General features: G+C 34.5%; 1 protein-coding gene across 2 annotated transcripts in view; it reads left to right on the forward strand.

Annotated features, from left to right (window-relative positions):
• The window catches only part of LOC120523506 (interleukin-1 receptor accessory protein-like 1), a 1,790,033-nt gene that overhangs the window by 1,228,684 nt on the left and 536,168 nt on the right, over positions 1–25,181 (forward strand). For both annotated transcript variants that reach the window (XM_039744882.1, XM_039744883.1), the window contains exon 6: positions 17,418–17,492. In XM_039744882.1, coding sequence (XP_039600816.1) covers positions 17,418–17,492 — 75 coding nt within the window. The remainder of the gene's footprint in view (positions 1–17,417; positions 17,493–25,181) is intronic.

Raw genomic sequence — 25,181 nt, forward strand, 5'->3', positions numbered from 1 at the left:
CAAAATACTTTTTGCAAGCATTTGTATCAAGCTCTTTATAAAAGCTTTGCAATTCCTTTGTCAGTTTTTGCTAGGCTGTAGCAATACACTGTATCTGTTAATCCATGTAGTGAAATTACTTACTCCTTTTCCTTGCTGCAGGTAACTGTAGCATATTCTTGTAGCAAGTCAGGACAGACCCTTGTTGGGGCATCTCTCCTTCAGAGGGTAAACTCATACATAGAGTTCCAAGTGAGACTTACCAGTCAACCTAATCTGTGGGAGGAAAACAGTTGTATTCAAAGAAAAACCCTTCTTGGGGTACATGGAAAGATGTACAAACTGACAGTGACTAGGAATAAAATGAAACTTTCTGGAAATATAAGGTAACAACACCCAGAACTACACTACTGTGCCTAATGTTAAAATATTACACATGCATAATTTGCTTTGATTAGATAAACAGTCTTCAAAAACTATCCTTCTGAAAGCAAATCAATGCAACATAAATTTCTCAGATGTTGGCCATTTTTCAGATATGTGCCTAAGTAGGTGTCACCCTGCATATGAAATATTATGTCCTTTTCAAGGTTGACTATTATTAGCTACAAATCGGACTCTGTTCATAAGCCACATCACTCCAGTGGAGTCCCTTAAAATATGCTCCAGCAGAGACAACAAAGGTAAACCATTTATGAAGTATCACTAACACTAAACAACATCACCACTATTTTCTTGTACTTATATAAGTAGATGTAGTGGCTTCCCTTCTCCATATACGTCTGGTGTTTAAAAAGGCCATTTGTAATAAATTGCAATGCTAATATGTTAGAGCCAGTCTTACAACATAAATAAATAAATCTTAGTGGTGGTAAAATATGTAAATGCATATGAGAAAAGAGTGCAGTTAGCATGACTGATTTAGCTGATTGATTAGTTTTAAGATGTAATTAAAAATGAAAAGTACCTTAAAGTGCAAAATGGATTCAATTTTACTGGGATGTTTGGTTAACTTTACTTGCCATATGTGTCAAGATGAAGTATATTATGCCTTAATTGTTGAATCTGTAGTGGAATTAAAAAGATGGAAAGGCATAATTTGTGTGTATAATATTGTAATGCAGTTGCGACATGGATTTCACTAACACAATTATTAAAAAAAATGAAATTGACTGTGTTTGTTGTTTTTATAGTAATAAGTTTGAATCATTTAAAAAGTAATTTCCAAAACTATATTTTACTGTGTACTTCTATAGTCTCATTGTAATTACTTTGGCAGACAGTTAATTACAGCTAACCTCTATGATTAGTGGATTAATTATTTTTTGATTTTTTTTTTAAAGCATGCTAATCATGTTTGTCTCCCTGGATATTTGTAGCATGCTATAATTAATTGCCCCCAGCCCACTTTCAACAGTATCTGTAAATTCATGTCATTACAAAGACGAAAGAGTAGCCCAGAAAAATAATACAATACTGTCCTGTTTTCTACTTGGGGTAAAGAGGCAAGAAGCCACATTTTATAGATCTCTTCAATAACAAGGATTTTTGTTTTTACTTTCACTATGTCTTTGGATATCTTTTTGTCAAAAAGAGTTAAACTATTTTTTCTAGGGGGTACATTTAGTAACGTTTTTGTCAGAAGCACCACATTCGGTTATGGACTTTTAAGAATTAGCATGAAGAAAGGTGTAAGGATTCCAGTGCAGTCCTGCAGGGATGAAAAATACTCACATGTATTTTTCTGCTTGTATATAATTTGGTCATTTGTATATACCTAGTAAAAATTATTAATGCTGTAATTCAAACTAGTTGATAATGTATAGTAATTAAAAGTAAAAACCCTTTAAGAATAATTTTGATTTGTCACACTGTACCAAGCCAAAGAGCTCAATATAAGGCTCAAGTATCTTAAGTGATATTGGTATGTTTAAAATGAACATTATAATCTTTGTTTTAGGCCCATAAAAGTGATCATCTATGCTTTAATGAGAAAAAGATTACTACTGTTAGAAAAGGACATGTACTGTATTACTACCAGCAAGATTCTTATGATTATAAAGAATGCATTTACAAATGTATTTGTTTGTTGTTTTTTTTATTATTTATTTGCTTATTATTAATTTATACAGCTACTATAGTTAACAATGTATTTGAAACTGCTGAATGTTTGCCCTGATGCTTTACTCCAGCCAGTCCTGCTCTGTGATGCTGACTACCTCTGCAGTGGGTTATGGTACTGTGGAGTAGTCAGAGGTGCTTTACTATTAAGGAGGAATAACAATGGCATGCAGGTAAAACCAGATTCTCTGGTCATCAGTTTCAAAGCAGGCTGCATTATCCTGAAAGCAACATTTTTGTTACCGAATGCCTGCCATCATTTGCTGATACGAAAATATATTAATTGAAATTACAGTCATACTGTTAAGATTTCTTCTTAATGGTTTTATTTCTAAATTAAGAGAGGCGATGTGGCTGTATATTGATGTGGAAGACTGCTTTGCCTTAGACAATTTTTTTCTGTATTAAACATAAATAGAATAACTGATTAAACTACTTGACTGTTAAAGCAAACAGAATTAATGCAGCAAAATGGATCCTTGCATCAGATTGCAAAACATAATTGACATAGATGCTGCTATCAGTGATTTCAATTAAAATATGATTAAACATGAGATTATTTTTTTAAAGGCTAGATTAATCGCAATTTATTTTTTCTGGTTTGACAGCCCTGATAATTATTTAGACCTAGTCGTTTTATCATCATTATCTACAGAAATGCTATAGTGATATAATTCCATTAATCGGTTTTGATAGAAGTTTGGTCCATGTTTAATTTCTTGTTTCATGTAAGTGCACAATAACACATTTAGCCACTTTGTATTGTTAGAACCAGCCAAATGGTAGTGGTGTCTTGTGTTTGCCTAAGCTTTTAGCCTTGAGCTTGAGGAATGACCAAAGTGCACTACTGTTTTAACTAATCCTAATCCTAAATCCTTTATCCATGATTGTTGTAATACTTGCTTGTGTCCAACCAGCAAAAATGAAAGCAGTGTGTGGAATGATTACTTTGCATACTTTTGCAGTTTTGAACTGGCCATTGTCTAACCACATCCTTCATTAATTCATGCAATATTGATATTTATGGTTTTCTCATCATTTTATCTCATTTTCCAAAACTATGTTTTCTGATGAGGGTCGTGGTGGTATTAGGCTAAGCAGGTCTGCCCAGTTTTCCCTGTTTCCAGCTCTGGATGCCAGCTCTTGGTCATCTGGGAATTCCCAGATGTTTTCAAGCCAGCCTAGAGTTATAATCCCTCCAATGTGTCCTGAGTCTGCCACAGGGTCCTAGTGTGACATGCTTGAAGCAGCTCTGGGAGAGCCATCAAGGGTCATCCTTACAACAAGCCCAAATTACCTCAACCAGTTCTTGTAGATACGGAGGAGCAGCAATTCTTTTTTTAAGGTTCTTCTGAATTGCTGTCCCTCGGTGATTTTCTACAAGTTTTATTTTTTTATACCTTTTAGTATGTTGTCTATAATTTCTCACATCTACAGTATGTTCCCTGCAGGGTGTACAGTGGTTTTATTCTCCTATGGGAACAGCAGGGTGACTTGAGAATGCAATATGTCATTAAGCTGTGTGGGACATTTAGATGAGTATGCCAGTAAACTGTGATGATATAGCACATCCAAATGCTACCAGGCAGCAGTGATTCTAAGAGGCCAGTGCTGCTTCAAATTGATCTCTGCCTCTGGATGCGATTACAGGGGGTCCTCGGGTTACGACACAGTTCTGTTCCTACAGTGATGTAACCCGAATTTTGGTCGAAACACCCCTTAGCCTAAATCACTTGCCTATCCTAACACATTTGCAAAATCATAATCTAGAACATAAAAACACAACTAAGCTGCAGAAAAAAGAAAAGGACATAAATATACTGTACTGTAGTAACAGAAAAAATGAGTGTAAAAAATAATCCTTGCCTTTAATCATTCTCACGTCTCGATTTTTTTAAGATATTATGGGAGTGAGTGTTGTAAACTCGAAATGTTATATGTCGAGATGTTGTAACCCGAGGACTCCCTGTATAATTCATTCTCTAAATTGTTGTTTCCTGCTTCAATCGGATGTTCTTAGAACCTGTACACGGCAGTCAGTGAATGATTTACAAAAAGTCTTGAAAAAGGAGTTGATTATTCATTAATAGCATCAAAAATAAGTGGCGAATGCTGCATACTTACCCAATTCACAGGCATGAAAGTTGTTCTCTTTTTTCTTCTTTCTCATTTTCTTCTATTTTTTTCAGCACTGTTTTATATTGCTCAGGAGGCCCATTTCTTCTAACATCCTTAATATTCAGCTGATCCAATACTGTTGTTAATCAGATTCCAAGGTCACGAGTACCATTGTCAATGGAAACAGTGTACTTAGCCCACAATCTCCTACTATTGCTACATAATTTTGTATAATGATAAACAAATGCAAACAACTAAAGAGAGTGCATAGACCAACCATCTGTGAAAAAGGTCCATTATCTACATGACAACAAGGCTTTAACCTAGGGAAGTGAGAGGATTAGCTAAGAGTAATCAGGATAAGGATCACTATTACTGTTCATTCATGTGCACATAAAACACAGATATTTGCCATTTTTATCGTATGCTTGACACAAATATTCAAAATAAAATGCCTTCCTTGTTTAACGTTTCAGTTTGATTCTTCATTTAACAGTTAAGCTTATGGTATTGTCCAATTGTACATTCCTCTGCTTTTATTCTTCCAACATCTTTATTTTTCACATACATATACCACTCTTGACTACTCTGCCAATGTAAAAAATATGGCATTTTGCACCAAAACACTTAATGGGCCAATGGGACTTTGAAAAGCTGCCAGGGCTATAAGCCTGAACTTGTACTTCCAAACTAGTCTGACTTAAAGTCCTAAAAGTGACATTTGAAATTTCCAAACCATGACACTCCCTGTCTCCAGAGACATTTACTCAAAAATGGAAAAGTGAGCAATGTTATTTTTTTTCCCAGACTGGCTTCTTCAGCTCAGTTTCAGTATAATTGAAAACCCATTTTTATGTACCAAATTAAGTATCCTTTTATTTTTTTTTTTAAATTACATGTATAGTACTGGGGGACGTTTCAGAAAGCTGCATATGTATTCTTTGCACAGAGCTTTGTACGTTTGGCAGTTAGGTATGTTTTGAGAATGTTCATAGGAAATTCTCGCATTCTTTTTATTGAAGGCTGAAACATATAGGTTTTCTCTTTGAATAATTATGTTCCATGCATTTTTTAAATTACATCTTTCTGTAAACCAAGATAATTAATGTATTTTAACTAAAGAAATGGTAATTAACATAATGAGATTTGCTGTGTGAAGTGTGGCATGCCAAGTAGAACAGGAACATTTGTTGAGCTTCTCACTTGCCTTCATAATTAATGAAGATATTCATGTTATGTTTTTACTTTCATTCTAATTGACTTTTTTATTTGATTGATCAGTTTCCTGTCCCAATTTGTGCTCATCCAAATTAATACACCAGAGATTTGCAGCACTGTGTGTATTATCTGACTGCTTTCCTTTAACTCCCATCCATTAGAATGATACTGCAGTCTTACAATTGCAGTGTTTTCATAACAGAGTCCATAAAATACAACAGGAGTGTGCTTTCATTCATGTCATTGTTAATTACTGTGTTCCTTTTCATCCATTTGAACGGTATATGTGAACAGTATAAATGCTAAAATAAGGCTTTTAGATTTTTGGAGAAAGATGAGTTGTATCTGCATTTACATGCTATTCAGTTTTCAAGTGTAGTATTGTGGGCAATATAAAAGATACAATTTACAGTAAATACTATACACTAAAATGAGCCTGTTTCTGTAATTTGTTAATTGCAAAGCACAGCTGTGGCAGTCTTAATCATAGTGCAGTGAGATGCTAATATTTCTACAAAAAAGTATTATTAGAAAAAAAAAATGCAGTGGGTTATAATTTTAGGTTTTTTTCTTATACGTAATGTATCATAATTGCTTAGATCATATTTAGGGTTGCTGTGCTTTTGAGAAATTGACTTTCTATTATTTAAAACATGATTACATAAACCTTCTGTTTGTAATCTAACTTATGAAATTAATAGAAATGTTTGTCATTTCCCAAACTGGTGTAGAGGATTTAATAAATAAAATACTAGGAAAAGCCTCAATATTAATGAAGTTGCAGTAAAAGTGCATTTTTAAGAAAGGAATTAATAGTTTAAATAAAAAGCAAAAAGCAGCAGTGTAACTCATTGTGGTTAAATTGATTCTTAAAGGTCTTTATTATTGCTTGGTTTGTAATTAGTGTTATATACAGTATATTACATGCATATAAATAACTAATATTCAATATACAATTTTGTATTCATTGGCTATTTTCTCTGCTGTTGTACTGCTGCCACTAGTCTACAGAAGACATGTAAGTGAGAGTTTCATTGTAGTAAAGGCAAAAAGCTTTAACAAGGGTATTTGAATTATTATTAATTTTCCTTCACTTTTTTTTAAAGCAGGATTATTGGGGGGAAAGAAGTGGTAGAGTATAAGGAGTAGTAAAAAAAGTAAAATTAAAAAAGCACTGCTTATACTGTTAAAGAATACTAAGGTCAGTCAGTCCGTCATCGTCCAACCCGGTATATCCTAACACAGGATCACTTGGGCCTGCTGGAGCCAATCCCAGCCAACACAGGGTGCAAGGCAGGAAACAAACCCCGGGCAGGTTGCCAGCCGACCGCAGAAATACTAAGGTGAAAGGAGAAAAAAAAGCAGGATCCGAAATAATGACCTTTAAATTCTGAAGAAAGTCTGTCTATTTGGCAGTTCCTGTGTGTTCTTTTGAAGTACTGTAAGTCATTTATTGGTCTTATTTTTGTAACAATGCTTGTTTATTCAAAGATATCTAGAGTAGTTTTTCAGCTTCCTTTAATTGAGTTTCATTAGGACATGAAGTGCTAATGATGTCCAAGATTACTGTTACATATTTGAGTCTCCCAGAGTCTAGTGACAGTAGCATAATTCAGACATCAGGCAGCAAGTACAACACTAGAAGTATTAAGTAACAGTATTGAGAAGCACACATTAAGTATGCCCATTCAGTCATGTGACTGTTGAGTAGCCCTATGACCAGAGGATGAAGCTCTTCCTAAATTTAATGGTACAAGTATGTTGGAGTTCGAAAAATAACAGTGCAGGATGGCTGAGGTCTTTCATGATTCTGTGTACCAATAATTTTCTGTGCTGCCTTCACCACCATCTGTAGTGCTTTGCAGAGCTAAGCAAGTTATATATCGGGATATTATATAGCTAATGAGGGAGCATCCATTGTGAGTCTGCACAAGTTGGTGAGCTTGTGCTAGCTGCAGATGATAAAACAGAGGGTTAATAAAAGCACATACAGCATGTTTTCTTGGTACTAAACTGGATTCCAGATTTTGTTGAATAGTTTAGTTACTGTTAATTAGCATGCAGTGAATGAAGTGGGAGCATGCTTAGATTTCTATACTGAGTGCTATCTTCGAATAAGCAACATGGGTATGACCAATACAACTCAGCGGCATTTTTGATAACCTAATATGACCTACCTGAGAGAATATAACACTGTAGACATGCATGTTCTTGACAAACATTTTATATATTATTGCAGACTTTTACAGACTTCGTTTGTAGTTCTTAGAGGTTAAACCATATTAGCCATTATGGATTTAATGAGAAGCCAAGCAAAATTACATCTTTTATTAGCTAACTTAGGTGCCATTTTGCTTAACTTCTCATTGCAGGCTTCATTTATAAGACAGTGTTTAAAGCATTTTAGAAAACAAGGGTTAACAAGAACCAAATAAGAAAGGTACTCTGCCCTTCAGAGAGTCATATGAAAAAATTCTTTAGATTTTATAATTCTGTGGCAGTTGGAGAAGTGTGGCAGCTTGCTCCCAGGGTTTCAGATAGTAATATTGTTGTTAAAGTAGCAGCCTTCACTAAATGACAGATGATACTGGAGATATTGCCATAAAATGAGGGACTCATATTTAGCATCTATGCAGGTTACTTTTTTAGCAAATGAGAGTTTTGATTAGTTAATTGTCACGATTTAAAAAAAAAAAAAGATGTCAATATAATGGGAGAAATATGTTTTTTTCCTTTATTTCTGAAATTAAACTTGTACGTACTCTTATTTTTAGAACTGTAGTAATCCACCTTTATGATACCAAAAATATGTTGTCTTATTAATTTTCAAAGCAAATGCTTTTCTGCACTAAAGGGGTATTTAGTATACTATTAAAAATATTAAATAAAATTCTGAATTAGTATTTCTGATGATTTTTTTTTACTGTGTAGCTTGTCTAAATAATGCTTTGAAATTATCCAATTATCAGTGTTCCACTACTAAGATTTTGTACCAGGCACTCAATTTTAAACAGGCTGTCTGACTGACATTGAAGTATATTTTTTATTTAAAACATGTTTCAGCATTGATTAATTGTTAATAAAGCAAGTTGTTAGTTCATGTGGTTCAATGTAATGATTTTCTTTTTCTATTTTGTCTCACTCAAGTATCCTGTTTCTTTCCTACTGTTGTCTCTTATATTGTGTTTTTTAAAAATTAACAGCAGGAATTGCCCCTCTTGGGCAATCACATACTTTTTTTAATGTTGTGCACTTCATTAAGAATGCCACGTCATAATTTGGATTGTTTTTCAAATATTAGAAAAAGCCTGACAAAATACCCTGGTTGGTGCAAATTTAGATGTTTTTTCTGTCCCCATTGCAATAACTGAAAGATAAGCAATGAGAATATAAACATTTATCCACCAACTTGTCTTCAGGTCTGCATGCACAGTTTGTGAGTTGTGAAGGGCTGGGGCCTACCCTGCCACTAGCTGGCCAGCACAAATTTGATGAAATTTTTTTTTTTTTTTAAATAATCCCATTAGACTTTTTCGGGAATGGTTTTTAATAGTCTGCCATAAAAATCCAAGTATAAAATAAAATAAGATTTCTCCTTATTAGTTAAATTGACAAAACATTCTTCAGGTTATTTTTTTCTGTTTGTACAAGAAATTTTGATCACTGTTTTACCTTTATGTTTGTTAATGTTTGATGGGTAGTCAGAGTCTATACTAATAGTTTTGGGTTCAAGTCAAAAGCCAGTCCTTGATTACTTCCCAGTTCATCTCCGAGTCCACATCCTCAAAGACTCACTGGGCCAATTTTGAGCCTCACATTAAGTGTTTCTTTGAATTTTTATTTACTGTACATTTTTTACCATATTGCCAACAACTTCTTTAGACGGAAAATATATTGGTCCAATGTCATGTTTCGGGCATATGATGAGTTTAGGAGATTGGAAAACTGAACATTTTTAAATGAGTAAAAATACCTCAGGATCAGGACTGGGCCTATATGTTATTTAAAAAAAGTCCCTCAGCAGGTGAATTCAAATCCATTATAGTATGATCAGAAATATAATAGAAATTGGTGACTTTTCTTGAAATATCAAACTGCCGTTATTACTTTAATAATAACTCGGGAGATTCGTACACAGCACTACTGAGCATAATTTTATATCTTAAAAACCCAAAGACTGATATAATTAATGCTTTTGACCAGGTTACACTTGTCAAATGATGTTATGTTTAGTTGATATATCAAGAACCAATTATTGTGAAAGGGTCGAAATAAACATGTGTGTGCAGATGACATTCTCAAGAAGCAAAAGCCAGTAAAGAATAATTAAAATGTAGTGATAATGAGCCCTGTAATACACAAATCATGTGTAACACGGCTCATACTTAATTAAAGATGTTGTAAATCAGAAAGGCTTTACACAGTGTGGCAGCTACAGCCACTTTTGGATGTTAGATCTAAAGGACATTGGCACTGTTCAGGTGTAGCTACATTTTTAATGTACACCTAATGATATATTTTTTCTTTACTAATGAGCCGAACACAGGGAGGTCTTGTCAGATCACTGCTTTCCCTGAAAAAGCACAGGGGCATCCACTGTTTTTTTTAATTTTTATGTGTGCTGAAAACTGAACCATTTTATGGGTTTCCTTTGAAAACACTACCTCTCTCAGGCACTGCTTAGGCTCATAAACAAGAAAAGACACTTGATGGATTATAAGAGATTTACTTATATAATGAAAAGCAGTTGTATGGTAGGATAGAGTATAAAAGAAAAACAAGTGACTAATCCTAACGTTAAGTTTGAAAATGTCAAAGGACTGCTTCAAATATTAGTCTATAGCCACTTTTTATATTGATTAAGCTGTATCATTTGAAAGACTTTTCCTTTTGCTTTTTTTTCTTACACCAAAGCAGCCAATTACTTTCCACAGCTGTCAAATTTGAACGAGGGTAGAATGGGATACTATACAATAGCCATAACAAGATAGGGTGATTAAATTAATAACTGACAGCAGAGACCTCCCATCCCAATTTAAAAAAATATGGTGTGACTGAAGGAAAAGCATTTGGATATTAACAGTCTACCACTGACATTGCTGTTCATTTAAGAAAAGCATAATATACTATAAAGGGTTTTTAGGCGGGTGTCATTTTCTTTGTCAGGTAGTCTGCTGCAGACTAAGCTTAGTAGATATAATGGCAGCCACAAGGCTACAGGTTCAGTTTACAGAGCTTTAATATTATGTGGCATATTCTACATAACTCACACTTAACCTGAATGTGTGCTATTTGTACTGTGTGTCAGTAAAAACTAAAAATAATGCAATAGAGTGCAGTTATGACAGTGGAATACATTCTTTGAAATTTAAAAATAAAAAAAAAAATTAAAAATGAATTCTGGTTTGTTTTCTTTTTGCATGGAATAATACTGTTTTCATGCTTGTTGGTCTTTGGTTTTCTTTTACAAATTCAAGATATGCTGCTAGGAGGCCTGTGAATTTTAAATTGATTTGACAGCACCTAGTGTAGTGTCCCTTTGAAGTATGTATGTTATGCCCAGTTTTGTTTCTTACCTTGTGTCTTTGCCTACAAGTGATGCCCTGAGCTCTCTGTAAATAAAAATCAGCATTACGTAATAAAATGAATAAATGCAATTAGTCAAAAGCACATTTTCCTTTGGAAATAAGAAGTATATATTAAATGCCCCATTCCCCAATTTGATGCTGTAAAAAATGAGTGAATACTTTTAATATTTATTGTATGGTCTGACACCTTTCTACAACAGTTGTTTTTATATAATACTAATCAGATTTTGAACTGAGTAGCAAAAAAGGAAGTGCTGCCTGCTACTTCTAAGAAAGCTATAGGACAGTAGTTTTACTATTGACTAAATTTAATTACATGAAGGGAGTCTATATCTCATTGGATGAAATACTGATAACTCAATCTTGTAGTCTTATTTGGGTTTCATTTCTAATGTTTGTTTGTGTAATGCTTTTTACCAAGTTCAAGCTATAATGCATGAACAACAAACTGTTAAATCATACCTTATTTACTCTTCATATTGTAAATAAGCACATAAACTACATTTAATACACTCTGAAATAAAGGAGGTTAAGTTGGAGTTGCATGGACAAGTGATGACAATACTGAATAAGGTCCATAAACTTTAAACTGAGATATGGCCACTTTATAAAAGTAGAAAAGAAAATGGACTATAGTGGGGAAATAAGCTCTGCAGAGCCCATGGTCAAAATTTAACAAAGCCACAGTTCTGGTGATCAAGGCCAACTAACTTCCAGTCCCCCTTTAGGCTGTAAGCATTCTAAAATACCTAAGTTTGTGCTGGATAGTGAAAAGATAGAATGGAATACCTTTATCATTAAGTGGCAAGGCTCACAAAATCTTTGTCATATCTACTGGGCAGTAATGCAGCTTGGCAGTGTAACAGCGGCATCAATTGCCACATCAAGATAACAGAGAGCAGAAGCAGAATGGAGGAGAGTCAGTTACATTTATGAAAGAAATTATTTTTTATGACACAGTTTGTAAAGCTTCTCAGGCATGTATTTATTTGCCAATGACTATGAAAAAGAATGCTGATCAAAATTCAGTTTTTCCTAGAATGCTACAACTATTTCCTTTTTGCCATCAATTTCGGAGTAGTAGAATAAAACCTCTGGGTGTATAAATAACTTATGTGATATCTTAATCCATTACTATTTTCAAACTATTTATGCACTATATTTAAATATGCTGTACTTGAAAAATGATAATTTGTAGGCTTACTTTTAGACCCTTATTTGCTTTTGCCATGTATATTACATAAACAACTTAATTATTAGGTATCAACTAACAGTATTAAGTTTTAGAACTACTCCCATTGGCTGAGCTTTCTATCATGCGTAACACATAAAAATGCTCAGTCTAATGTTTTGCATCACATCAATACAGTTAACCAAAAAAAATAAAGTTCTCTTTCCCATTCACAAGTAGAATTTATGCACTATTCCAATACAGAAGCCACAGAGTGTAGTTAAATTTCCACACACAACCAACTATGTGGTTGATACCCAATATACGGTATGGAGACATGGCCAAGCGGTCTAGTCATTTTCTAACCAAATAATAAAATCAGGAAAGATTCACAGCATAAGCCACTTTGACCGTGGTATAACTGTTGGTTCCTGACATACTCAGTTACCAGTTCTCACCCCAAAAGTGAACCTTTTGTGAGGAGGTAGAAAGAGAATATTTTTGGCAAGAATGTATGGCTGAAGAATCTGCTGAAACTGCAAGTCAGGATGGACCAAAATCCATTAGGTATATTTTTATGACCTAGTTAAATGTATACCTCAAAGAATTTAGGTGGGTCTGGAGACAAAAAGTATCCTTTCTGGTATGAGATATGTGGACCTAATAAGCAGAAGCAGAAACATTAAGCCTCTTTTGTACTGCACTCCTTATTATACTGAAATATAATGGGGCAGGGGTTATTCTGGAAGAACAGTATGTCAAGAGTGTTTTGGATGTGAAAAGAGTGTCAAACAAAGTAATGATTATGAAGCTGAAAATCTGAGATGTGATGAATGAATGTTGTTGGTGCATATGCCCTTCAAGTTGGGTGTGTGATGGATGAAAAAGAAATGAGTTGGATGAAGTAATGAATAGTGTACCCAAGGGACAGAAAGTGGTGATTGGAGTGGATTTCAGTGAACATGTTGGTGAAGGGAACAGAGGGGATGAGGAGGTGATGGGTAGGTATGGTGTCACGGAGAGGAATGAAGAAGATCAGATGATGGTGGATTTTGCCAAAAGGATGGACATGGCTGTGGTGAATATGTATTTTAAGAAGGGGGAGGAACATAGGGTGACATACAAGAGTGGAGAAAGATGAACACAGGTAGATTACATTCTATGCAGAAGAGTCAATCTGAAGGAGATTGAAGACTGCAAATTGGTGTCAGGGGAAAGTGTAGTTAAGCAGCATAGGATGATTGACTGTGGATGATGTTGCAGATCAAGAAGAAGAAGAGGGTGAGTGCAAAGCCAAGGATCAAATGGTGGAAGTTGAAAAAGAAAGACTGCAAGGTTGAGTTTAGGGAGGAGGTGAGACAGGCACTGGGTGGCAGTGAAGAGTTACCAGACAGTTGGGCAACTACAGCAGATGTAGTAAGGGTGACAGCAAGAAGGGTGCTTGGTGTGACATCTGGACAGAGGAAGGAGGAAAAGGAAACCTGGTCACGGAATGGGGAAGTACTGGATTGTATACAGAGGAAGAGGATGGCAAAGAAGTGGGATAGTCAGAGAGATATAGAAAGTAATCAAGAGTACAAGGAGATAAGGAATAAGGTGAAGAGAGAGGTGGCTAAGTGTAAAGAAAAAGCATATGATGAGTTGTATGAGAGAGTGGATGCTAAGGAGGGAGACAAGGACCTGTACCGATTGGCTAGACAGAGGGACTGAGCTGGGAAAGATGTGCAGCAGGTTGGGGTGATAAAGGACAAAGATGGAAACATACTCACAAGTGAGGAGAGTGTGTTGAGGAGGAGGAAAGAGTACTTTGAGAGGCTGATGAATGAAGAGAATGAGGGAGAAGGTTGGATGATGTGGAGATTACATACCTGTGGAAACATGGAGGTGTTTAGGAGAAATGGCAGTGGAGTTTTTAACCAGATTGTTTAATGGAATCTTGGAAAGTGAGAGGATGCCCGAGGAGTGGATATTTAAGAATAAGGGGGATGTGCAGAACTGTAGTATCTACAGGGGGATAAAATTGATGAGCCACAGCATTAAGTTATGGGGAAAAAGTAGTGGAAGCTAGGTTAAGAAGTGAGGTGATGATTAGTGAGCAGCAGTACGGTTTCATACCAAGAAAGATCACAGATGCGATGTTTGCTCTAAGGATGTTGATGGAGAATTATAGAGAAGGCCTGAAGGAGTTGCATTGTGTCTTTGTGGACCTGGAGAAAGCTTATGACAGGGTGCCTCAAGAGGAGCTGTGGTATTGTATGTGAAAGTCGGGAGTGGCAGAGAAGTATGTAAGAGTTGTACAGGATATGTACGAGGGAAGTGTGACCGTGGTGACGTCTGCAGTAGGAGTGACGGATGCATTCAAGATGGAGGTGGGATTACATCAGGGATCGGCTCTGTGGCATTCCTTATTTGCAATGATGATGGACGGCTTGACAGACGAGATTAGACAGCAGTCCCCATGGATTATGATGTTCGCTGATGCCATTGTGATCTGTAACGATAGTAGAGAGCAGGTTGAGGAGACCCTAGAGAGGTAGAGATATGCTCTGGAGAGGAAAGGAGAGACATAATACATGTGTGTAATTGAGAGGGAGGTCAGTGGAATGGTGATGATGCAAGGAGTAGAGTTGGTGAAGGTGGATGAGTTTAAATACTTGGGATCAACATTACAGAGTAATGGGGATTGTGGAAGAGAGGTGAAAAAGAGAACAGGCAGAGTGTTGGGTGTAATTTGTGATAGACAGGTATCAGCAAGAGTGAAAAAGAAGGTCTACAGGACAGTAGTGAGGCCAGCTATGTTATATGGGTTGGAGATGGTGGCACTGACCAGAAAGCAAGAGACAGAGCTGGAGGTATCAGAGTTAAAGATGCTAAGATTTGCAATGGGTGTGTCGAGGATGGATAGGATTAGAAATGAGTACATTAGTGGGTCAGCTCAAGTTGGACGGTTAGAAGACAAAGAGATGCGAGATTGTGTTGGTTTGGACATGTGCAGAGGAGAGATGCTGAGTATATTGGGAGAAGGATACTAAGGATAGAGCTGCCAGGCAAGAGGAAAAGAGGAAGGCCTAAGAGGAGGTTTATGGATGTGGTGAGAGAGGACATGCAGGTGATGGGTGTAACAGAGCATGATGCAGAGGACAGAAAGATATGGAAAAAGACGATCCGTTGTGGCAGCCTCTAACGTGAGTAGCCAAAAGAAGATGTCTTTTTTTCCAAACCCAATGAGATGCACATTAAGTTAATTGATGAAGTTATATTCCTTTTTGAATGTGTGTATGCATGAGCACATGTGATAGACTGATGCAGTTTCCATGGCTGTCTCCTATCCTAATCCCAGTGTTTATAGCGAGCTAAAACCTCCTGCAATCCACAGTTTTAATAAGTATATTTAAGATTCTTTTTATGGTCCTATCAACCATCCTTTACTTGGATATCTCTTTCAAACACCTACAGATACCATTGATGATCCTGTCAGGGTTTATTTAGTTAATAAACAAAACATGTTAAGGGATTCATTTTCTTGATATATTTTTATTTTCATTTACAACAGTTGCAAATAAAATCAGTTAGTAATGCATGTTAGTTTAAATAGGCATTAACTTTGGCATACTTTCAGTACGGCTATTGAAAGTAGAAATCAGAAAAGAGTATGTTTCTAAAGAATGTAATAGAAAAGGAGAAATATGACCAGTATTCCTAAATGCATAGTGCTACCTCTAATATAATGTCAGTCATTTTCTTCCTATGGGGTTAAACGTTTCCAATGAACAACGATATAGAGCTGGTAAATTCACTATATGTATTGATTACAAAATGTGACCTCAGATGATATATGAAAGCATGCTTATCCTGACAGAAGTAGCAATAAAGAAATGCACACAAATAGGTGAAACCTGATGAAAATGCTCTGATTGCAGTCAAGAGGGCCAGTCTGGGGCTTCTGATTCAACAGGAAATGATGAATAAATGTTTGGCTAATGTACATTTTCAAAATAACGAATATATATATATTTTTTTTTTGGCCTAACACTATCACTGTAATAATAAAGACTGATTACCTTGGTGTCAGTCATATGCCAGTCTGGAGAGAGATCTAATCGTTAATTTATTATACTTTCATTAGTAAAAGAGCACATGATGAATGATTAATTACTTTTAATTTATTGGGGTGCTTCTTTATTATTCAAATATTTACTGACTTAGTGTTCATGTTGTTAACAATGAGTACAAAGTGTGCTTGGCTATTTACTGCTTTCATATTTATTTTAATAAGTTTAAATAGATTTTGCATTTCAGTTGCCACAAATGTACATGCAGTTCCTAAACAAGAGTGGAAAACCTGGGCAGAGCAAGTGACTTGGTGGAAAGGAGTTTGGAGCCAAAACACTGGACTCCAGAAATTGTTCATAATTGCAAAAGAGCTGATGGCCATTTGGGATTTGTTGGGTTCCTGTCTGGTCTCTATTCATATCATTGTACTACCAATCATAGGACAAGGCTTTGAAGAAAAAAAGATGTAATATGGGTCTTTAAAGGTTTTGTGACCATGTCCCTCCACTGAATCATATAAAGTATTTTAGAGGACTCTCTGCAGGTTGGGGTGGGGGACAATTTTTGACAGGATACATAGAGTTTATAAAATATTTGAATATTCCATTGTTGTTGTATTTATCCATTTTCTGAATACATTTAGTGGCGTATCTTAATTGCAAAAGAGGCATGGCTGACCCCATGGAAGTGGTATTAGAATATTTTCTGGGAGCTGCAGCCTATTCCTGGAGATGTTGATGTATATTAAGCTGTATGTGTAATATGTTATCTTTTTATATGCAACATTTCAATTGTACTGGGTAGATCACAAACCTCTGTTTATAACTGATGTAATTCAGTCATTTGAAACAGTAAGTATATTATTTTTCAATACTTTGGTTTTATGTTCATAGCAAGCAATTCTCTGGTTCTTACCAATTCACAAAATAAATAAAAAGGTTTACAAGTGAAACATAGCTGATCCTCCTTGATATGTAAAACAATAGATTTACTTTTTTACATAAATGCATACAATTTTTATATAATTAAGTTTCTGCTTGACACTATGGGTAGTTATTGTGTCCTGTATTTATCTGAAGTATAAACTTTTTGGAATTTACTCTTGCTTACCTCAAACAAAGATACTGTCATATTTCTATTGTCTAACTGAGATTTCTGGTTTTCCACAGCTCCGCTAACAGACAAGCCTCCCAAGATCTTGTTCCCTTCAGAAACAAGAATGAATATTTTGGAGGTACAGATCGGTGAGTGTGTTTCAAATAATGATGCTGCTCTGTTGCTGAAGAGTATAAACTGGCTATAGCAGAAGACTGCTATTTTTAAATAGCTGTTTGGATTTATCGACGAGTTTGTTGTTGACAGCTGTATGTATTAATAATACAAACTGCCATTCGTCCACTGCATGAATGACATTTTTATGAAGTATAAAATTATCAGATTAACATTTCTTGTATTTCTTATTTGGTATCATCTAAAAACCAGTGAGTTATGCTTGCATGTGTCCAACAGATCACTTGACAAGCAGAAGGCTGCTTTGATTGGCACTTTTCAAAGATCTTATCTTTTATCTTTCTTGTATGATGTCGCTCCAGCTGTATTCTCAGCATGCCCGCAAAATCAGTCAGGCATGAATGCTGTGCTGGATTAATTTGTTATCTTGTGGTTAGCACATTATCTTCGGTGACGTGAGGTTTTAACTCATCAGTTCTAATGATCACAATACATTGTACTGAATGAAAGGAAGGCTTACCTTGACTTTCGTTTACTGTAAAAGGCAGTATTTTATAAAGACTGAATTCAGTTTGATTTGTGGCAGTGTTTTGCTGTAGGGTTTCTTGGCTGTATTTTTTATCTGATCTACATTTTTTTGTGTATTATCATGCCTTCTTAAATTTATTTAAACCTTCACCTTTATGAGGTCAGTTCACTGCACTTGATTAAGCGGAATTCTTCACAATATACAGAATGATGTTAAATAATGTTCAGGTTTTAAGACCTATATTGCTTTTAACCCTATGTCAGTTTAATATATTTTTAAAATGCAGTTTAGTTTCTTTTGGCTTGACAAGAAAACATACAGGTGCAGACATACAAAATGCTATCAATATGTTCAGTTATTCAAAAATACTACAATATATGTGTTTGTTTACTCACACATTTGTGGGCACTATGGCACAGAACAAAAACATTTCAAAGCAGAATATATAACCTAGAGCCTTTACTAAAGAAGATGGAAAGGTTGTTAAAGAGAGACTAACAACTGAAACACTTAATTCTAAGGTGTTGGAACTTGGTACCATACTTACCTGGTTGGGGCACTTGCCTTGTTTATGCACTGAAAACATCCCACTCACCCATTTCCTTCAGTCATACTCTGTTGGCTTACCTATAATGTGGAAACAGTTTTTTAAATCTGGAGGAATCTCTTCAATTTTTGGAGTCAGGGATGTCAATTCAGTGTTTTTTTGGTAATTCCTGAAAACACTCCACCCCCTGAGCCTGGAATTTTATTTAAAATAACAAACATTTATGTGACCTTCTGAGATGCTTACCTTTCATTATTGATAGAAGAATCCTATGCTTCCCAGGCTGAAACCCCCACTGTAGCTGCCACCTAACGGATTGTAGCTGTTTTGATGCCAGTCCCCTGAGGCTCAGTTGTTGTTCTAATGCCTTTGGAGTAATCCAGGGTACCATATGCAGCTACAGGGATAACCTCTCCCTAATGGCTTTTGCTTACCTATGCTTGTCAGTGTGAATTCTTCTCATTTTAAATCATTTCTAGTAAGTGTTTTCCATGCCCAGTGCAATTTTGTCCCTGACAACCGAGCAGCATTTATTCTTGGTAGAAAGAAGCAGAGCAAATTGCAAATTAATAGTAGTAGTTTTGGCTAAAGAAAATGAAGAACATAATAAGCAACAGATACGCTCATCCCTGATGTTTTTTTCCTTAAATAATGTCAAAAAAGCACAAAACTATTGATTTTTTTTTACATTTAGCCAGCATACATATTTACTGTACTAATTAAAAGCCATGGATAATATATCCTTAAATAAATGTGTAAAGACAAACGTTCTGTCTGTGAAAATTGAAGTGGCTATAATGAACTCTATAAATTATCACATTGTTTCCTCACAGGTTTGAAATAAAAAAATAGTACAGGTAAATCAAAATTTGTTTAAACTTATATTTTATAATACGCAATGCTTATATTTGACAAAAAAGTGTGCACACCCTGAACTTAGCATTAGACTGGAGATACTATTACTTGAACTACTTCCATAAATTTATTTTAGTAGAATCCTCTCAATCTGTACACTTAAATTTGTCAGCACTTTCCCTTTCATGCTTTCAAAACTGCTGAAGCTTCATTTTGCTATAGGACTGTACTCTTAAAATCATTCTGTACTTTGGTTGTTGAATATGCTTTACATGAGGGATCAGAGCAGGTCATTTTAGAATATGTACCATTTTTTCTTAAACTAATGTACTTTTGCTTTAGCTGTACACACTACATCATGAACATATATATTCTTTACCAATTTCTGTTTTCTTGTATGGTGTACCAATTGTTGATGATCTGCGGTACTGCATTTTCACCCATTGTGATTATATTTTCTATCTACACTCATTCTTAGTTTCATAAACAGCATAACACATAGTTTTACCTAGCCTTATGCTTTCACCATCGTTGTTTTTCATATTTCTAGCAAGATATAATATGGGCACTTTTAATATAGGTCACAATTGTGGAGAGTTTGACATTTTGCTTAGTGAAATTGCTTATAATTTTGACATATATCTGTACAAGTCCTTCAAAGTTGTCTTGTAGTTCTCTCTTATCATTATGTTAAAATGAAAACATATTCGTTTAATTAATTATCAATAAAAAGCTGATAACAGCTGGTTCTGTAATAATTTACCAGAACCCCAACTTGCAATGAGTTGCCTTGAGGAGTCAAATAATTGAAGTCCACAAGAGAGTACTTAAGGTATTTACTGGAATTAGCCAGTAACTGTAGATGCTAATAAAAAGTACTCTATGAAGTAAATGGGACATTTAAATTAAATCTATGGTAAAGTTCTTGAATTCACCAGTCACGGTAGGAATATAAGAAAATGAGCACTATGTACATATTTCTTAGAATATCTATCACTACACTGAAACATGGGAATATGGGCATCTACCTATTATAGGTATGCCTCTCTTATTAGAAAAATCCATGAAGGAGATGGAAAACTTAGAGAAAATGTAGAATTAAACCTTCTACGTTTTCATGAGACTTGAAATTTGATAAATAATTAGAGTCATCTACACCAGAAACACAGGAAAAAAATGTATTGTCCTTTAGTGGTCCAGTCAAGGATCGATATCGATCTGATTGCAAGGATGTCAGGATTGAAATATTTCTGTTTGCCAACAGCTTCTTAGCATGTTCATCTTATGAAAACTAACAAAGAATGGGAAAGACAACTGCAGGCTTATAGACAATTATTATTTAAATAATTATTTAAACCTTTTTTTCTGGTTGAATTCATTCATGGGTTTAATTCTGGTCCTTCATATACATTTCTTTTTTCTGTGTCTTAAACAATGCTAAAATTATAAACAATAAGTTCCAAAATCTTTATCTCAATAAAATATCATCATTTGAACATTCAAGGCTTGGTACTATCTTGGAAAATGAGCAATAACCTTCAGCTTTTCTGTAGTTCTCAACACTTTTGATACTTAAATGCTATCCCCTGTTCACAATGTGACCCTAATGGGAAATATATATATGTCTGTATGCATATTTATGTAAAATATGTATTTAGGCATACTTGAGAAGGTCTTTACTATATAATTATACAAAAGTTTTTTGTTATTGTTGAAATTATACATGATTTTGTTTTTAAAGTAATTGCCCCTCATTGTTTTTAAATACATCTTCTGTCATTATATTGAGAACAGAGTCTGTACTCTTGATTAGATTTAAAGTACAGTAAGAATCAACCTTATGTACCAGTGGCAATACAAGGCTTTATGTGGCTGTGTCTGTTTTGGGGAATTGATTGCTTCATGGTTTAAACATCAGTAGAGAAGCAGCTGCTTGAAAGCAAAAGAGCTACATATTCTTGACTAAAATGCTAAATTTGTTCACTCATATATAGATATAGATATAGATATATATAGATATAGATATAGATGATAGATAGATAGATAGATAGATATAATGTAGAGAAAGACTAGGGAGACGAGACGTGATCCTCATGTGAAGATCACGGAAGACACTTAGACCCGTGAGACGAAAGATTGGCCACGAAGCATCTCGTGGGGACCTTAAACATGAGACTTTTTGCCAAGAGATTGACCCACAACATGAGATTCTTGCAAGACACACCCTACTGAAAACCAATATCAAATAAGACCACAGGCAGCAAAACACTCTATAAAGCGCATAAGGAGAAAGAGCTGTGAAGAAAAAAGAGACTCAAAAGCGTAGGAGAGAAAAAAAATGCAAAAAAAAAAGAATAATCTAGGTGCAAATTCCGAAAATAAGGTAATCCGCCCAGAAAAAGTGGAATTGGAAAAAAAAGCAGGTCCAATTAGGCTCAGAATTAAAAGACAGTGAGTAAAAGACAAAGTAGAACTTCATAAAGACGTTCAAAAAAGTTGGTGCTATACACATGCAAAGAAAGTTAAAGAGTATGAAAGCAGGAAAATTAGAAAGTATCAAAAAAAAAGAAAGTAAAGATCGCAGTAGCGCAAACAAACAGAAATTATTACTCGAAAAACGTAATTCAAAATGTAAGGATATATTCTTGAAAGATTGTTATCTTTAGTACAGTATGTAAAAAGACATTTTTTTTGTAATTTTTGCATGATTTCCCAATTTGTAATATTAATGAAATCAATCTAAAATAATTTGTAAATAGTGTATTATGTTAAGCTAGATGTAAGAAAATATGTTGTATATTCTAAATGTAATTTTACTTGTCAATTAAACTTTTCTGTTTTTTACCTTGCACCTTCCTTTTACAAGCTCAGTTTTCCTAGAACCATGTACTGAAAAGTTTGTTTACAGAAAATAGGTGGATGGCTGTATAAGTGTTTGACTTTTCCATATAAATAAAATCACATCACTTTTGCATCATTTTATAGGTAGCACGTCTGCAGTAGTATATATAGTGGTTTGCTTGAAACCAAGTCTTTTATTTTTGGTTTTGATAAATATAACACATACATAATATGCCACTGAGCAATATTCCTGAGTGGCCCATCATGTATTTTTTTTTTCTATAGGCATTCTGCAAAACAAATTTTCCTCTTATTTTTTGAACTGTAGTGGCTACTGAGTGTCATTAAAGTATAAGGAATTTGACATTCTGCTTGAGTCTTTATTAAAAAAAAACCCATGTCATGTCTGAATTGGTGTCTCTAATTCACATGGCCCCTTTACTGTTATACTAAAAGTCATGGGAGACTTGATGATCAGTAGTCTTTATCACCACCATCTGGATACTTTGTAACATAGGTCTATGGGAGACATTCTTTTTTATGTATCAAAGATTGCTTGGAAATGAATTTCTCACTCTTTGTTCCATTAATTTTCTGTTGTATATTAGAGGATATTGGTATCATATTAAAAAATAGACAAAGATTGCATTACATTGCACCATTCCCAGTCGACAGCATCAAACGATATTCAGATATAATGCTATCATATTACAAGTTTAAAATGCACAAATAAGAGATTTTAATAAATTTAGATATTATGTTATAATGTACACAAAAATACCCTTTAATAAGAAAACAAGAAACATGAATCCATATGTTGCTTTTCATCAAGTCATCCATCATAGAGATTTTAATTTTTATAAAGATTAATCTAAAATGCAAAGGGAAACAGTGTAGTTCAGCAGTTTGAATGATAATTTGGTGTTTGGGTTTTGTCAAGAGTTAAGCAGCAGTTTAATTTGAAAGACCGTAGTAATAGAAAACAGTGGAAATTCAGCAAAATGCCGATAACAGCATGGCAAGTACCTCCACATGTGAGATGGAGTAACAACATTGGATTGCCATCACTGGGTACACATGGTAAAAATAAGTTTTGACTGCTTCTAAGATGCAATATTAAGAGTTCAGACACCTCTGAAGAATAACTCCATGACCTTTTACAGAAGATGTTTGAATGATGCATACACATGGTTTTGCAATGTTACTGAGAGGCAAGAAGCTAGATAACATTCAGGAACTGGTGTCACAAATACAGGTGACATGCATTTATTTTACATGCCTGATGTGCACACAAGAGTAGATTCCCATGTAGACCTGGATGTCTTCACATGTGTACAGAATATAACTGCTTGCTGGTATGTCAGATACATCAGAGAATAAACTGTTACCCCCATTTTGTGACCACAAAAAGGACACAGATCTTCTTTTTCCAGCAGCGCTGGGTGCAACCCATCTATAGTAGGAATGGATTCTGCCTGGTGCCCAATATTGCTGGTGTGGAGTCCAGCTTCCTATGTCATTCTGCTTATTTACTGTATATTGCCTTTGTGTTTGCCACCTCATGATTTATGATGCAGTAGATTATTATTTACCTACATCAAATATAATCATTTACACATAGAATGAATAATAATGTATTACTAGCTGGTTTTAAAGATGCATATATAGAATATTACAGAAATGTAGTACGCTCATTATTCTAGTAAGATTTTAATAATTTGGCTTTCTAAGGATTAAATAACAGTTCTTAAGTTAGTATTAAAAATCATGTAATATGACTGGGTAATTTCATTAAACTGTCTTTCATTTAATTTCAAATGCATTTTGTACTAGAATAATATATTCATTATATTATCTGAAAATAAGGCTGTTTGTAGTGTTACTTTTAAATCAAGTAAATCAAAATCATACCCTGAGGCTTTTATATTACATGTTTATTTGTTTTTAGATATCTTTTAACAGTTTTTGGTTAATTGGCAGCTTGTCATCCTTTGTCTCTATCTTAGTGAGACAAATAGTGTGTTCTTTATTAGAATTTTTGACTTATTTCCATTTTACACAGCTGAGCCCAGGCCCCTGTCAATTCCTCAACTATACTGTAACAAACATTAAAAATTACGAATAAGATCTCTGTACATAGCTACTCATGGAGTAAGTTTAGTGATGTACTGTCTCTTAGGAGAAACTTTTAAAATGGAAATTGGCACAATAATATACATTTTCTGTAGTTGTGTTTTGTTTTACAGCAGATAACCAAATTTAAATGAATCTTTCTAAATATATTAATGGTACTAATAAGAATAACACTTAACTTGCCTTTATATATAAAAAAAGAACTTTGAGATTTAGGAATCATAACTGTATGGAACAAATGTTTAACAAAGGGCTGACCAATGCACATCTAGACACATTTATTCTCAGGCCATCTAGCTGAGAACCTGGGCACACTAAAACAAAAAACAATTCAAATTAAAAAGAAAATTAAATTCTCTAATTATAATTCTATAAAATATAATTCTATAAAAATTCTTGAATCAATATTTTGGGTTAGGGAGCATTCACTTGCTCTGCTCCCCAGCTTGGAATTCACTACCATCTGAGCTTAGAAATATTGATTCATTCTCACTTTTTAAATCTAAACTTAAAACTCATTTGTTTAAGACTGCTTTTTCTCTTTGATTACAATTGCTCTGTCTGATTTAAAATTTTGTGTTTTAGTTTTGTTTATAATGTGTGTTTCATCTTTTTGGTGTCCTTGAGTGTTTAGAAAGGCGCTTACAAATAAATAAAATGTATTATTATTATTATTATTATTATTATTATTATTAATAAGTATTATGTTATTGCTTGGGCACAAAGCAAAACTCAATTTAGTGATCCATCTTTTCTGGCTCAGGGTACCCTAACATGCGAGTTTTCTTTATTTTCAGT

This window comes from Polypterus senegalus, chromosome 2, assembly GCF_016835505.1.
Source record: "Polypterus senegalus isolate Bchr_013 chromosome 2, ASM1683550v1, whole genome shotgun sequence".
NCBI lineage: Eukaryota > Metazoa > Chordata > Cladistia > Polypteriformes > Polypteridae > Polypterus > Polypterus senegalus.